Below are 17,180 nucleotides of genomic sequence, written 5' to 3'. Positions count from 1 at the left end.
TCTTTTTCCTGGCGCACCAGGCCATGAAGCAGTCTGTGTTTAACTGTCACCCTTAGAATATTCATGCAGCCTGTCTGTCTGTGGCCTGAGGGCTTGGGATGAGGGCTTAGAATGTTCGTGCAGATGGGCAGAGATGAGCAGTGGAAACAGTAAATAGGTAATACTGTTAGGTAATACGAGTGGAAGTGAAACACATACACACTTTGCCATGTGAGACGTCAGGTGGGGTCCCCCCCCCTCACACGCAGGTAACTTTCACTCTCTGTGCCTCACCCACTGCTACCACACAATACACATCCAGCTCATCCTCACACACCTCACTCTGCCTTCCCCCACATCCAACCACCACTTACCCACTTCCTCACCCATATTCACCACAGCTCTCTTTTACTAAAAGCGAGCTGGAGTTTGCCTTTTTCTTCTAAGAAAATCCACAGGGGGGGGGGGGGTGCGCGCGCGCGTGCGCCCACCCCCTAACCTGGCCTCGATCTGAGCGCCTCACCACCCTGCCTCTGCTTCCTGACTGGGATAGCCTGCTTGCCCCTGTTCTGCCTTACCCAAGCCAGGACTGTGCGTGTCAACCACCCTCATGGACAGCGAGATTCGCACTCTAGACAGTTCCATTGTGGAATAGGAAGGGTTACCTTATACTAAAAAAAAATACAGCACCATATAACAATGTGCATTGAAAAGGGAAAGAGGGATTCCATTTGACCACCCCAAAAGGCTATGCTGGGGATCACTGGACCTGCATGGACATCTGTGTGGGTTGCGGACTGTGATGAGAAGGACAATTGCCACAGCAACACGTGGCTGGGCCCGCTAGTATATTATATATAATCTATATACATGTAACTTTTTACTGTGGATATAGACCTACAGCCTGTTGATAGTCTACTAGAACTAGCTGCCATAGGTGCATGCTTACCTATATACCGATAATGATACTTTGAAAACATGTTTGTACAATTAAACTGGCTGCTCTCTGTGGTTGCTACAATATCAATGTGTGTGCTATAGTCAGTAACTTTAGCAGCCAGAATGCACATTCCCTAGATGGGTACACTAAGATGGGATAGATATGTCAATCTTTATGCATTTTAGTTAAGAGTATTGGCTGTGTTTCTTTCTGCAAGATATACATGTATGTGACAGAGGCCTTTATTGTGGGACTAGTTTTGCTGAAGTTGAACTAACTTTTTTTGTGGTGATGGTGCCCTTTTTTTCACACACCCCTTTTTTTAGCCATGGTAATTTTTTGTGTGTGATGGTGCCCTTTTCCACTTTTTATGGTGCCCCTTTTCCCCTTGGTCCCCTAAGCACATGCCTGTTTTGCTCAATGGTTAGTCCAGGGCTGAACATAGCCCTTGCAATCTAATTAGAACATTTAAAAAATTAATTAAGACCTGCAGCTTCCATAGACTGCCATTCAAAGATATATTTAGAGTCTATCTGTAATAGTTGTCTGGTAAATTAATACTCAAAAATGTACATTCTTCTAGCTTATATAATACAGACCATGTAGTGTCCTCTGTCTTGTGTTTTAAAGTAACAAAGTGATTAACCATCAGGACTTCTTTAACCTGATTATATATGCAAGAAACATATTCAAACACCTTTGTTTTCAAAGTCCGAGAAGTGCTTCCAATGTAAATTTTTTACAGGAACAAGTAACAAATCTTGAATTGCAATTAGTAAAGGAATACAAAGGTTATATAGGTAAAGTAGGATGCTTTGTAACAAGAATGTTCTCCATATATCGGTATGCTTTACATCTTCCACATTTGTGGTGACCTGCTACCACCAACTTCATTTTGGATGATCATCTAAAGTCAGAATGTATTAACAAATCGCCTAAGGTCTTACTCCTGACACTTCAATCAATTTGGACCCCTGAGAAAATAGCTCAGCAAAATCCAGACACCCTTATACTTATAGAGAAGAGGCATCCCTTCTATATGAATCTATATAACAATTTCCTTCTACGCAGGAAACCCAATGCAAAACTTTAAAGAAGAAAAGTTCAATAGCAGTCCAAATGGAAATGAGATAAAGATCACTATTCTAACTCCTTTGAGAGTCGCATGAGGGAAGTTCTGACTTTCCAATAGGCAGGTATGTGGGTATGTAATAAGGTTATAAAAGGCTCCAAAGTTCCATATTTAACTTTATATTTATCTGATTTGCTACTTTTTCTGATCTTGAGGAAATTAGTTGGACTTTCCAAGAGATACTAGACAACCTGACATTCAGGAAAAAGGATATCATGAATACCAGGGGAAATGCCTACTATATTTTTCAGTTATGCATTTAATGTCTTTTTATTTAAAAATGAGTACCACAAAGTACAAAGAGGCTTGCTTTAGTACCTGTTCATGTCTAAGAAAATGCATACTGGAGTCATCCATACACAAACAATTTTGCCCTCAGAAAGAAAAAAGGCATATGAAATTTCTTCAAAATGAGGGCATATGAACATATGCTGCTACCTTATAAGAAGAAGAAGAAGAGTTTGGATTTATATCCCCCCTTTCTCTCCTGTAGGAGACTCAAAGGGGCTTACAATCTCCTTTCCCTTCCCCCCTCACAACAAACACCCTGTGAGGTAGGTGGGGCTGAGAGAGCTCCGAGAAGCTGTGACTAGCCCAAGGTCACCCAGCTGGCATGTGTGGGAGTATACAGGCTAAGCTGAATTCCCCAGATAAGCCTCCACAGCTCAGGCGGCAGAGCTGGGAATCAAACCCGGTTCCTCCAGATTAGACTTACCTGCAGGCTCTTAACCTCCTACGCCCTGCCTGCTTCCTTTGCCTGCTCAGCTTTTATAAGGCAGCCTTAGACCATTGGTCTGTATAATTAAATATTGCCTACTGGCAGTGTCAGAGTCTTTACCAACACCTGCTACTACAAATCCCTTAACCAAAGATGCCAGGGACTGAACCTGGCCTCTTGGCTGCTGGAAACTGCAGATAAATTGGCACCTTGGCTGCTGGGGAAGAAGAGGGGCTGCCCTCGGCCCCTATTCCCAGCCCAGCAGCAGTGTTACCACAGAAACTGGTGTCTCAGCTGCTGGGCTAGAAAGAGGGGCTGACGTGGGCTCTCCTTCTCGCCCAGCAGCCACCAGAGAAACTGGCATCTTGGCTGCTGGGCTGGGGAGCGGGGCTTACTTGCAAGTAAGCAAGACTCCATCAGGGGGGGCACATGGAGGGGGATTTGCCTCTAGGCATCATTTGGCCCCATAAGGCTGCCCCCCTCCCAGTTCACCTCAGTTCCTGGCGTCTCAGCGAGGGGCCGGGCCAGACAATGGGATTTGAAGTGTGTGTTACGCGGGCGGGATATAATTGTTTGCCGGTCCGGATGTGGCCCGCAGGCCTAAAGTTTAACACATGTGCTCTAATATATCACATTTAGCTGTGGTTATGAATTCAGTGGAATGGGATGAGCAAAACACTGCTCAAATCTCTAATGTTCAGAAAGGCAAGAGCTTGCCCTAAGGATAAAACCATACAGTGCGTATTAGAGCACATTGCCATCTAGTGGGTTTTAAGTTAAGTCTCTTGTAATAGTGATAGAAATATTTAAAAATACATTTTTGCCAAATATTCGGGGTGGGAGACCGTGTGTGTGCATGGATAGCATGATGCAGCTTCCTTATGCAAATAAGTGGATGGAAGCCTCAGCAAGATATCAGGTGTTCTCCTGCAGCTCAGTACTTGCTCAGAATTCCAACTCCTATGAGTGCCTAATTGCCCAAGAGGGCCTTCTTGGTTATGGCACCAAAGTTGGATTGGCTGTCTCAGACAAAGATGTTAGTTGGGTTGGATATTCCTCCGCCACAGAACTCAACATGTCAAACCTTCTTTGTTGCAGAATGTTTCACCTGAATCCCAGTGCCTACCTAGCCCTGCTCTTCCATTTGTTTGATGAACTATAAATGCCCTTATATTAAAGTACCATGATCAATAAAGTACAAAATACTGCTTTTGACAAAGTACAAAAATGAGTGATTCTCATATTCATTCGGAACTATATTCTAATGTGGAAGCATAGTTTTCTCAAACGCTGCACTTCAACTGACTGTACTAACATCTGTTTCTGAGATACAGAGCCTTTTCCCCAGAAAGATGAGTCTGTCTTATGTTCCTATCTTCTGCCAGCAGTTGGACTTGGCGGGGCGGGGCGGGGGGGACATTTGACATCCCATCAGTGATCCCTCTTTCCAATGTTTTTATATTTTGCATGTGTTTTAACTATTTTGTATGTATTTTAACTCTGCTTTTAACTTTTTAAAATGGGTTTAAAGATGGACATTTGCAAGGAGAGTTGATTTTAATAGTTTTATGATATAATTTTACCTGCTGGGTTTTTTAATTGGCGACCCTTTTAGGGGCAGAAAGGCAGGTATAATATCACTGTTTCTTTTGCTGCAGATGAAGGGACAGAAGGGAAACAAAACAGTTCCCTTAAAGTAATCCCCGAAGTTGACTATGCGTTGGCCTCAGCAAACTGCCAGTGGAAGATACTGACAGTTACAAATCTTACCTGCTTTCTTCTCCGCCGCTTTCGTTTTCAGGCTAATGGCTATGCTGCTTGGTGGGTAGCAGTGATGTGGGGAAAGGAGGCAAACTCCCCCTTTGTGCCTATTCTTCCATCACAGGGGTAGGGAACCTGCGGCTCTCCAGATGTTCAGGAACTACAATTCCCATCAGCCCCTACCAGCATGGCCAATTGGCCATGCTGACAGAGGCTGATGGGAATTGTAGTTCCTGAACATCTGGAGAGCCGCAGGTTCCCTACCCCTGTTCCATCAGAACAGCTGCACAGATGGAAGAGGAGGGATTCTACACCATCCTCATCACAGCCCACCAACCTGCATGGCTGGTCCTGTGACTTCAAAATTCACTTTGCCAGAAAAGACAATTGTGGAAGGGGAACTTGAAATCCTTTTGTGTTTTCCTTGCAGGAGAGGACTTCGGTAAATCCAACCCAATGTAAAATTGTATTTTAAAAAAGGCAGATGCAAAACAATAACAAAGGCAGAAGTTACTACTGCTTGGAATTCTATTCCTTATGTGAAGTGCTTCAACCACTATAACAGAAGTTGTAGGAAAAAGAGAGCAGCAAGAAAAATGTGAATGGGTATTGATAGTTCTAAGCCAGGACCATGCAAAGTGTGATTATCCATCATGTATTTGTTCCACCCTGAAGTGGCAGATGAAGTTCTCCTCTCCATTTCATCCCACAACAACCCTGGGAGGTAGCTTATGCTGAGTATGACAGACCGGCACATTTACCCAAAGTTGCCTCTATTACTGCAGGCAAACTTGTAGGGATAATTGGGCTTCTTTGGGGCCAATGCTAAGAAACAACTGCCGTGTAGATGTCTTCAGGGTAGCTTTCTAAAAAGGAACCAGGGCTATTAGGTGACAAGGCACTTGTCTGGGGTAGATTTAGGAATACCTGCAAAACAAAGTCCACAACTTAGAGAAGTCTAGCAGCCAGATCAGCCATGCCCAGACCAGAAATTCAGCTGAATTGGCAAGAACTTGGAGGACTGAAAAATAATGAAAGTCAATACAAAATTGTGGCCAGGCCCAACATATGTGGACCATTTTAAACCATACACTTGATGTCTCACAACCAAATATGTGAAATGATTCGGCTGAAAAGCAGAAATTGGCAAAGGCAAATCATGCAAAGATCAAGAACTATATGAGATGTGGTCAAAAACAAGGTTTGTTAAATAGCACAAGAGACTACATCATTGGAGACAATGAACGACTGCAGGCCAATCAAAAAATTCCATTATACAACTTTTAAAAATATATTTATCTGAAAAACATGTTAATGTGTGAGATTTCACAAACGTGCACAATGCAGATCAGAGATTTTTACAGCTTGAACACAATGCTTCAGTATCCTCCAAAATGAAAACTACATCTTTCCATTATGCAGGCATCTAAATACAACTGTAAATGACCGGCAATCTCTACATGAGAAGTTCAGCCACCGTTTGACAACATTTCATTCACTTTACAGCAAGAGCCTCTTTACTACCATTTCTTTATGGTCATTAAACTTACTTCTCCTAAACTTCATTTAAACATGTCAGTTGCTCATTCACAAACTGCGAGTTTGATAACAGGACTGCATCCTCCAAACATTAACATCAATTTAACACTAAGTATGAAAGCAGCCCTGCCAACCCTAGCGCAGATAAGCTAAGGACCAGGACACCAAGGAACACGTCTCAATCTGTGGCAGCAGGAAAAAAAAAGGGGGGGGGAGGATAATGTTGCTTTTTGAGGATGGCATGCTGGAATCCAAATCTGGGCTGAACATAGACAAGAATAAATCATGATGCACTTGCTTTTTCACATAGCTCTCTCAGACTGAAAATTCTAATAATTAGCCTCTGAAGTTTAAAACTTAACTAACTTTTTTCCCCAAAAAAAGTGTGTACAGTACTGTAGCATCTTAGGGCCAGTTCTGATAGACCCCCAGTTTGCTTATACGAAGCACGGTATGGCATTAAAATGTGTTTTGGGCACACATACACCTCTATATGAATGAAGTCCTGCACAAACCAACACCTACACAGGTAAATGTGGATCCAACTGCACCCCACCCATGCAGCCCATCCAAGCAAAGAGGGGTGGAGGATCCCACAGGCAAAACAGAGGTTAGAGTGTATGTCCAACAAAGAATGTGTTCAAAGAAAACACTCCATGGGTTGGATCCAGCCAGCATCCAATTCCTATCCATACCCCAGCATTCATCCCACAGGACTTCTGTGCATGCAGGTTCCATGGTTCTCAGCTTTGCCTTTTTGGGTAATCAAAGGGGATGCCTCCTTCCTTTTTCCCCTAGAAAAGCTGGCTGGATTGAACCCTGAGAGTGATTCAGTACATTTGCATGTACACATGGACAAGAACTAGACTCATTCCTGAGCTCCACTGTTTGTAGACATTATGTGCTGTGCCAATGTGTGAACAGCACATTAACGTTATTGTGTATCTATGACAGAGATAGAAGAGATACTACCAGTCATGAATGCAGGTACACTATTCCAAATGGTTGATCACAGCACTTGTCAGCTCTCCAGCATCAAGCACATTTCAACAAGAGATGAATATTCATTAGTCTTCATTACTGTTTGTCACCTTCTGCAGAAAAGTACATGACAAACACAGTAGCTACTTCACTGATAGCCCAGGAAAATGGCTGCCTCACTGTATGGCTCAACACATTGAGGTTCCCAGTGCTCCCAACAAGTGTCTAAACAACTTAATTAAGGTGCAGATATAGTCCTTTGCTTATTTGTTCTGCTAGCCCTTCAGAGAAAAATTAAAAATGCAAACCTGATATAATCCAGGTAGACTATTAAGCCATATCATTACAATTCAGCTTTCCTGGGGGGTGGAGGGGGGTGTTTGAAGGGGAAAGGGCTGGAATCATGTCATAGTTAGAAAATGGGGGGGGGAGGACCACAGTACAAAATAGCATATTCTGCAAGAAGGGGAGCAAAAGTCTTTACACAGAGTCCATTGAGCAACTTAAAAAATATCTGGGTCCTTTTATTTCAAATGTACACCTGGAAGCTTTCCCATGGTGTCTTTTGATTTCTAGCCCTTTAGTTGAAGTTCTTCCAATTCTCTTTTCCATCCCATCCCAGTCATAACACTGCAACTTTGCAACAGACTGCCACAGCAACACCAAAGGGACCAGTCTCTTTGTACATAACTTCCCTTCTGTTGCAGCATGAATAGCTAGTATTTTGGGATTTCACTGGCCTAACTAGAGTCATCTGGTCCAAAGAGTCCAACACTTAGTCAGGTAACAGGAAGGGCTTCTAAATTAAGACTTGCAAAAAACAAGTAGCAAGCTGAGTTTCTATAAGGTTATTTAATTACAAAATTCCACATACAGCTTATAAATCTCTGGTTCAGAGGGTCTAGGAAATATTTCTCATTCTTCAGAAGAAACCAAAACAAAAATGGAGGACTCTTCATGATCTTCAGGATACAGCCTGCTCTTCTTTAGCCACAGTCTGCAAAAGAAAGCATGTCAGAATTGTCAGTTCAGAGCAGAAAGCAGAAAGATTCCACAAGAAGTGGGGGTGATCACCCAAGATGGGAAACTGCCCCTAATTTGGAAAAAGGAGGTCCTGTATTATGGTTTGGAATAGAAAGCTAACTGAAGAAAAACAGGATATACCGTGTTTCCCCGAAAATAAGAAAGGTCTTATATTAATTTTTGCACCAAAAGATTTATTAGGGCTTATTTTCTGGATAGGGCTTATTTGGGGGGAAATACGGTACCTTCACAATTCATTAAGGCAGGCTCTCAGCAGCCCCGTTGCTTCCCCGTCACGTGTGATGCAAGCCACATCCTCATTGGCAGGGAGCACCCTGCTGGATCACATCATCCTGATCTGTAATGACCAGTAGGGCTTATTTTTAGAGTAGGCCTTATATTTTAAGCATCCTCCAAAAATCCTGAAAAATCATGATAGGGCTTATTTTTGGGGTAGGGCTTATTTTCAGGGAAACACGGTATTGCTATCATGGCAACGAACCTAAGAGCTGCATGTCAACCACAGGCATCAGCTTCCAAAAACAAATTTCAAACCCAGTAAATGAAGGGCGGGGAGAAGTATTACACTTCTCAGAATAACCCAGGAAAGTACAGGACAAGGTTTATCTGTTTTCAATAAGAGATTTTCTGTACTTCCAAGGTTTCATGTCCACCATTTGAAGCACACCTAAGCAGAGGAAGGATAGCCAAAATAGTAGTACTTGAGGATCACCTTATGAACACTGTTCCATGCTGTTTTTATGGCCTAAGGTTTTTTTAATGACTTGATTGTACTATTTGTACTGCCTTAAGCAGTCCTTGGGAGAAGTGACAACAATTTTCAAAATGAATAATAAAGCATATTACTGGACTGCACCAAAAGAAGTTGTCTCAGAAAACATACAATGCAAAAATCAGATGATCAGTACCAAACCAACTGCCCCCTGAGATCCCTGCATCAGTATACATTGATGGCTCCTTTCCACTAATGGGTTAAATCTGGCAAGGAACAAGAGCTGCAGTTGAACTCACCTTGTGGAAGTACCTCCCTACAGAGCCAAGGAAGGTCACATCTTTGACATTTTGAAAAATCTTGGTTTATAAAAGCCTTCTTTTATAAAAGATTTACAAAGTTGACATTGAAGCTTTTGGGATATGTGCTGGATTATGTTAAGTGACTAAGTATTTTACTATTGAATTGCTGGATCCTTATTATCATTATTGGTTAGAGCTCTGAGTGAAGGAACGAAAAATATAAATTTCAGACACAAACTGATAACAAGAAAAAGGACTGGATAAACCCCATTGGAAGTACCTGCTTCAAGAACTGCTTCCCTAGATAGGAAGTCGCCAGGCTGGTCAGATTCTTCCTGCTGCCCACTTTGCACCGGATATAGCCATAAAGATTAGCTCCTTGTAAAATCACACCTAGGATCACCACTGCCTACAATAGACATAGGACAAAACTGGGAAATCACTACAACTTGCATCCAAAGGAACTAGTCTAGGCAGGCATTTACCAGGCAACCAGTTGCTCAACTCACCAGCCACTTCACTTTGAAGGAAAACAGGGCGCTGAAAGCAAAGATGACCCAGACCAAAGGACATGTGATCAGACCTAACCAGAAGATTCTGGACTCTGCTTCTGATGTGACTTTCCTCCCTGAAGAAGAGGCCTAAGAATTTAAAGAAGCAAAACAGTAGTTGCACCATATGGAAACCCAAGAACTGAATGCTATGTTTCCCTACAAAGGACTACATGGCCCCCTGCAGTGTGCTTTTTTAAGCAAGGGAGCCCACAATAGTAAGGAGATACTTACCCTCCTGGCTTCAAACACCCAATGGCTCTTGCCATCATCATCAACCTGGTTCCACCAACGGAGGCCAACCATCAACCTCCCTGTGATATTCTAGAGAGAGGTGAATACAATGTGAACTCACAACCTTGCAGAAGCAACCAGACAACTTTCTGAACTAAAACACTAGTTTCCAATGACTCCACACACTAACATAAAAGACTATTATGCTAACATCAAAAAACACTTGGCTATTGTCTTCTCAAAAAGGAGATTTCCAGCACTTGTTCAGAGAGTCTACCCCAGTTATTTTCTAGTATGTACAGTGCTTGATAAACATGGTACAGATACACAGACAGCCTTTTCAGCAGGTCTCAGAGAGAGAACGCATGCATGTGCACATATGACTGAATAGATGGAGAAAGTAAACAAATGTGTTACTACATTTGAATGTGTCCAGTTCAGTCACAGAGCATCTATGCCCACCTACCTAAACCTGAGATGACTTGCTGCTCCACACAATATTTTAAAATCAGAATGTCTGTTAAGCTAATAAATATAACACTGATATAGCACCATAATATTTATTTGAACAGTTATTTCACTGATAATAAAAATGGGAGTGTCAAAACTCAATAAAGGATCAGGTTTGAGGCAAATTGTACAGCTGGAAGGGGTTTCTGGCAAGACAACTTCTTGTATTTCAGATATCTGGTTATCTAATTTTTGTGTTTCATATCAGCAGCCCCTAACTGGGCATTTGAACATTGAACTTGGCATTGAACTAAAAATGTTAGTTTCAGGTTATGAGTGAAGAATGATGCAAATGGAATAGGCATGTAGCTGATGCATTTCTGAACGGGGGGGGGGGGGGGGGGTGTTGTGGATTTTCTGGACTGTGTGGCTGTGGTCTAGTAGTTTTAGCTCCAAAAGTTCTACCCACATCTATCACTGGCATGTTCAGAGGCTTGTCTTACCACAACATGCCTCTGAGGATGCCAGCCATAGATGTGTGTGAAACATCAAGAGCTAAAACTATCAGACCACGGCCACGTAGCCTGGAATACACACAACAGCCAGTTGATTCTAGTCATGAAAGCCTTTGAAAATACAAGGATTTTTTTTCTGCGTGTAAATTTAAAACAAAGCAAAACACTCAATTGTTCAAGCTACAGCTTGCATCAACCTCTGAGGTGCAGCTGTGCAGACTCTCACCACTATGGGAAGCATAATTTCTACAGGGAGAGCAATATTCCAAGCACCAAAACAGGCAATGGCCAGAAATGGGGATCAGGGTCCCTGTGCATCCCTTCCCTCTATGAGGGATTTTGCAGGGACATCACACAGGGTCACCATTCTGTCTGCAGTCTCCTTTGATGACTGTTGCTTCTCAACATAAAGAACTATATTTCTAAGGATTCTGGGGCATATTCACAAACTTTTAGATGATGGTATCAGTAGCCCATATCTATAATTAATCGAAACTTCAGATTGGTAACCACAACCAATAATAATTACAGATAATTACAAAGCAGAACCTGCATGTTCTATCCATTGTCAGCATAATCAAGACAAAAAGACTACAAAAGATTCAAATCTTCCCTTTGCCTTTGTCAATGAACTTAAAACAAATGTCAGCTGAAAATTTGGACCTGCTTCCCATCAATGTCTGCTTTCACCTTTTCTTTGATGCCAAGCAACACATTCATCAAAGGAATGATTTACCTTCACTGCCCAGAAGTCACATGACAGAAGCAGTATGATCGTCACCACACAGGCAATGTAGCTGGTGCTGAACAATTCACAGAATAAATAGACAATCACTGCACTGATCCGGAAGAACAAATGGAAAAAGGAGGCTATTGGATGTCTGTGAAAAATGTAATAAGACAGAAATTCAGTTACTGATTCACTTGACTTACTCATCCAAACAGCTTAGAACAGGGCTACAACTTTGGTCATAATTCCCTGCATAGTGGCATTTTGTACAGACAAAAGGACTCAGGCCAAACAGAAAAAGTAATTCAACCATGCTAAAAGTTACACATTGCTGTTCCATGGCATATCTCTTTTTCCTTTTAACACAGAAAGATACATAAGTAAGTCGTTCATGTAGTGCTTAGCCCAAAATTTATTACTCTTTGATCCCAAAGTCACAGAATGTACACAACTCCATGTCCCATGCACACACTGTTGCTAACTAGCTAGTACTAGACCTAAGTCTCGAAGATTACACTGTTTCCTTAAGAAACCATTTGTTAGCTTATAGGATCAAGCTGCTGATTTCCTATATATCTCACATGGTGCCCCATGAAGGTACTGTTAGTAGGGTTGTACTGAAACAATGAGTGAGAATGATCCAGTGCAAAATAAGAGATGAAGCTGGGTCACGAGATTATTCTCCCTTTTATTATTTAAGATAACCCTCTTCAGTATCATTTCCATCTAAGCCATAATTACAAGTTTTTCCAGAGCTATAACTAAAAAAGCCTTTGCTCATCTATTCTGGATTTATCTGGACTGGAATCTCTCAAAAATACATTTGGAAATATTTCTTAGGGTATAGACCCTAAGAATGATCTAGCACTCACACAGAAACAAACATACTTTTATTTCAATCCATTCAACATTATATATGTGCCTATGTCTGATTACAGGAATGTACTCACATATGCTGTCTCACATTCTGCAAGAAATGGCATGCAAGATGCCTACAGCGAAATCATGCATTTCCCTGAAACAAACACACTACTACAAAAACAAGGAAACAACACAAAAACATGCAATGATTGAGTCTGTAGTAGCTTAATGCAGGCACAGGAAGTCGCTGTGCTGTACCATACACTCAACCATATCAGCAGTCATTTACTTTATTTTTGATTTCTTGGGCCTCCTGGACATTTCATCATCAGCATCAAAGAGTGACACATCTTCTGTATCATCATTACTGTCCTGGAAAGGAAGGGGACAAGGTTTATCAGGAAACCATGGAAAAAAAACCCCATACAAATAGACTTGGTGTCCTGATTCTCTTGATGTATAATTAAATTTGCATATTACCAATGATGATTAAAACAAGGGTGAACAATATTAAACAGTAGATTTAGCCAACTAAAGTTTTACTTGAATTACTAGAAGCAAATAAGCTTCAAAGTACATTTGTTTATTTTAAAGGCTATTTTTGGTTCTACAGCCATTTAAAATATCACATTTCCTTCATTATTTTAAGGTTTTGATAATATGTAAATTTAACTTAACCCACTCATCAATTAAACTATAGCTGACTTGTCAATTATAGTTTTTTTAGGAGAGAAGGTAGTCCTAAATACCTCATTGGCTTCATGAGGCACAGAGTAAATCTTTGTCTCAAGGTCACTAATACTTCAAAAATATTTCACTTAGGCATAGATAAAGAATACATTTAGAGTTCTCAGTGGTAACAGAATGGGTGAACACCTCTGTGATTAATGTTTTTACCTATCATAACAAAATTAGGGAAATGTCAGTTCCTGTAACTTGTGAACAGACTCTGTACATCTGAACACATAACACTGCCTTACATCTAATCAGAGCACTGGTTCCTTATGGCCAGTACTGTCCACTTTGACTGACAGAAGCTGTTAAAGGTCTGAGGCAGAAGTTATCACATCACTGCTACCTGAGCTTTTAAACTGGTAATCAAACTTTGGTATTTTAAATAATTGTGTGTCACTCTACACTTTCTACAGCCTATGGCCCTTTGAACCTGCTGTTCATTGGACCAGAGAGGGGGGCTCTTCAAAGGTTCATGCACAATATCTACCTAATGAATACCAACTACATACCTCGGACAAGCTAAGTTCTAGTCCACTGAGTTCTAGTCCACTGAGGGGATGGAGAGTCTTTTGAGGTTCCACAAGAGTCCTGCTAATTTTGGCTACTACAGACACACTATGCTACTCCTCTGGTCCAGTTCTTTGGAAGTTTTAAAACATAATGATCTAAAATAAATAAAACCAACTGAGCCAAAGGAAAAAGCAGCGCACCCGACATGTTCAGTACTGGGGGCATGCTTGAGCAGGAAGTAGTGATGACCACACGCTCCCCCCACCTTCCCCCCAGCAACAACTTTCCAAGAGCCACTTTCTCCCGCAACATTTAATTCTCCGCGCATCTATCTCCCGCAGCTCCTTGCCCTCTGACCCAGCAACCGACAGAACAACGACTCCCGCTTCCCCCCACCCATGCCCACCTGCCGCAACATCGCTTCCGCCACCACGTCACAACACCATCCGCCTCGGTCAGCTGACTACGTTATCAACAAGCGCTTGGTTGGAGAAAAAAAGTTGACGGAAAACAAACTGACTTCCGGTCCAATAAATGGAAAGCGTCGGCATGATTCTTTCGGACTCTCTAGCCCCTAATAACTCTATGATAAGCCTCTGCGGTTTCAGACTTTGAGGATGGGAGTGTGCCGCCATCACGGCTGCGACGGTGTATGCCGCTCTCTCATTTTCTCTCTCAGTGGTTTCTTTTGATACGCGATTGGCCGATTCCGCTCGGGATGGGAGGTGCTTCTGTTTCATTCAGAGTTGCATAGCTGGGGCGGGGTGACATTTGGCGGTGATTAGGAAGCAGGCGCAATATTAATATTAAGTGAATATTAATTAATGAAGGACATGTTGATTATTTTACCAAAGGATTGAAAAAGCAAAGTTAAAGAGAAGTTCACGTACGTAAAACCACTCACCTCAAGATTTATTATACCACTAGGACTTCCCATCAATCATTCTCTGTACAATATTACAATTTTTTTTCAACAAATACTAGGTGCAGGGTAGTAGCTGCGCAGGCGAACAACTCATGAAGCACTCGAGTTTCTCACTGTTATTGTTCGCAGCTCAGATTTTCATGGTTACGTTAGGATTCTTTTTTAGAAGAAAAGCGTCAGTATGTCAGAGGAGACAAGCAGAAATCCATGAGTTTCTTGTTATATGTAACAATTGCTAAAAAGCAGTTTTTATTCTTTGAAAGCTTTCATGGGTGGAATCAGCTGGCGGTTACGGATTTTCCAGGCTGGTTGGCTGTGGGCTGATAGTTTTTGCTCCTAATGTTTTGCTCACATCTGTGGCTGGCATCTTCAGAGGCATGTCAGGGTAACCAGCTACAGAGCCTAGAAACCTGTTTATATTTAATTTTGGTTCTCATAAAATGTTAAACTAAATGCTTCCTTCCTGTGCTAGGAGAAGTGAAATAGACTGGTATTGTCACCATGTTGCAGATGGGTGCTGTAGAGTGAAGGATAATCCACACACTTCCCCAAACTTTCAGACTGGTGCAAAGATAACCTCTTTCAGCATCTCCCTGCTCTGCAAACAGCACTTGATTGAATACCGACATATTTTTATCACTTGAAGAGGGAGCATTTGTTACTGTGTAGTCCAGTGATGGCCAACCTTTTTGAGACTGAGTGCCCAAATTGCAACCCAAACCCCACTTATTTATCGCAAAGTGCCAACCCGGCAATTTAACCTGAATGCTGAGGTTTTAGTTTAGAAAAAAACAGTTGGCTCCCTCTTCCTCCACCCCACCTGTTCAAGCAGGGGCCAGCCTGCTGTACCCTCCAGCAAGTCCCACGCGCACAGCTCTGTGCTTCTCTAGCATCTCTGCCTCCACTGCGCCACCCCCCCCCCCCTCGGGCAGCAGCCACCTGGAGCACAGGCACCAGGCCTGCCAGCCAAGTCCTCCCTGCTCACCGCAATGCGCGCACGGGGGCCCAGGCCAGCCTAGATGTGTGCGGGGTGGTGGTGGTGATTTTCCGCCCCCCATATGACGAACTCTGTGTGCGCGTGCCCACAGAGAGGGCTCTGAGTGCCACCTCTGGCACCCGTGCCATAGGTTCACCATCACTGGTGTAGTCCAATCATTGTGAACTTTTCCATGCTCAGGATCTAGACAAACATATAACAGGAAATCATATGACATCAGGAAGGAAAAGCAAAGCTATATCTTTACTGGTCTCAAGGACAGAATTATGGACAGGAGACCAAAACAGCAGGGACAGAAAATACAGGCGAAAGACTAAGAGGTTTATCGGTGAGGAACAAGGCAAGGCATAGACTTAGAGCAGGGGTAGGGAACCTGCGGCTCTCCAGATGTTCAGGAACTACAATTCCCATCAGCCTCTGTCAGCATGGCCAATTGGCCATGCTGGTAGGGGCTGATGGGAATTGTAGTTCCTGAACATCTGGAGAGCCGCAGGTTTCCTACCCCTGATTAGAGGAATCTTTCACCACTGAGTGACCTTATCTTGTTGTTCTACTGCTCTTGTCGGAACACATGCAGAGGCAGCAAGGTCTGGTGCCTTTCAAAGGGCAGGGGAAAATGTCAGCTCCGTAAGGACTTGCAACCAAGCAGGAATTCTATAGACCATCTGAGGATCCTGATGTATATGGTGGAGACACTGACCTACTCAGTCAGTTATTATTCATTTTCTCCTGTCTTTGCGGCACCATTTTTGCAATCATCTGCCCGTCCCCTCATGCTAATCTTAATTAGGTGTCAGGGCCACTGAACTCAACAGGATTTACTTCTGATCAAGCATGGATAGGACTAGACAGCTTGGTCTTTATGTCCCACACTGTGAAAGGAGGGTGCAGTAAACCATTCCTCTCTGATGGGATCTGGCAAGCGCCAGTCACACAATCCAGTAATGAAGGAGTTAATTGTTGCATGCTAATTAGTTAGTGAGGTCAGAAGACAGTGACCAGGTAATTGATACCCATTGGTCAGGCAGATCTGATATGGGCTACATGCCAGTCTGCCCGAAGACATTAGATATATATTCTTTGTTACACTCTGCACATGCTTAGTAGTTTTCTTCTTTGTTAGCAATGTGATAATCTAAGCAGTGAGCTGGCTAACGAGCTGGCTAAATTAGTAAGACTTTTCTTGTTTTTCTCTCCCAAGTTCCCTTATTCTTAGTAAGTAAGTAAACTTTATTTCAGTAGAAGCAACTGTCTTATGCCTTCTTATTGCATTAACTCTGTTTTGCAAGTAATATTTTACAACACTCTCCCCCTGGCCTTCATAGATAAAAATTGATTGTAAACATTTTAGTTTTTAAAAATGACAACCAAATTGTGGGTGCAAGGTCAATATATTATGTATTTGTTAATTATATAGTTTCAATCAGGGTTAATTTCGGTTTCATATCTTAAGTGATACTAGTGGAAATGCATACTAAACATGATTTTCGAGGCTCCCCCTCCAAAAAAAAGTTTAACTGTGCACAGAGTCTACTGTCGATGAGGAGTGCAGTCAAACTTTTTG

General features: G+C 42.3%; 1 protein-coding gene across 3 annotated transcripts; it reads right to left on the bottom strand.

The window, feature by feature from the left end:
- Positions 1-5,807: 5,807 nt before the first annotated feature.
- TVP23C (trans-golgi network vesicle protein 23 homolog C) lies at positions 5,808-14,233 on the bottom strand. Of its 3 annotated transcripts, XM_048491078.1 has the most exons (8): positions 14,101-14,194; positions 13,694-13,849; positions 12,739-12,821; positions 11,595-11,739; positions 9,894-9,983; positions 9,618-9,749; positions 9,389-9,517; positions 5,808-8,047 (listed from the first exon to the last, which is right to left on the bottom strand). In XM_048491078.1, the coding sequence occupies exons 3-8, from the start codon at positions 12,768-12,770 to the stop codon at positions 8,015-8,017; spliced, it is 561 nt and encodes a 186-aa protein (XP_048347035.1). In that variant the 5' UTR covers positions 12,771-12,821; positions 13,694-13,849; positions 14,101-14,194; the 3' UTR covers positions 5,808-8,014. The 3 variants fall into 3 exon arrangements, with proteins under 3 accessions (XP_048347035.1, XP_048347034.1, XP_048347036.1); XM_048491077.1 differs by lacking the exon at positions 13,694-13,849 and having other exon boundaries at positions 14,101-14,233; XM_048491079.1 differs by lacking the exons at positions 13,694-13,849; positions 14,101-14,194 and adding an exon at positions 13,895-14,064.
- Between the last annotated feature and the right edge of the window lie 2,947 nt (positions 14,234-17,180).

This window comes from Sphaerodactylus townsendi, linkage group LG03 (genome assembly GCF_021028975.2).
Source record: "Sphaerodactylus townsendi isolate TG3544 linkage group LG03, MPM_Stown_v2.3, whole genome shotgun sequence".
Lineage (NCBI taxonomy): Eukaryota > Metazoa > Chordata > Lepidosauria > Squamata > Sphaerodactylidae > Sphaerodactylus > Sphaerodactylus townsendi.
Note: the sequence above shows the minus strand (reverse complement) of the source record. Positions and strands in the feature narration are given on the sequence as shown.

What these genes read in the sequence shown, in the direction of transcription:
- TVP23C (XM_048491077.1), bottom strand. An exon ending in GTGACTTCTGGGCAGTGAAG is followed by an intron (nt 9,984 to 11,594) that starts GTAAATCATTCC and finishes ACCTCTCTCTAG; the next exon opens with AATATCACAGGGAGGTTGAT. An exon ending in GGGTGTTTGAAGCCAGGAGG is followed by an intron (nt 9,750 to 9,893) that starts GTAAGTATCTCC and finishes TTAAATTCTTAG; the next exon opens with GCCTCTTCTTCAGGGAGGAA.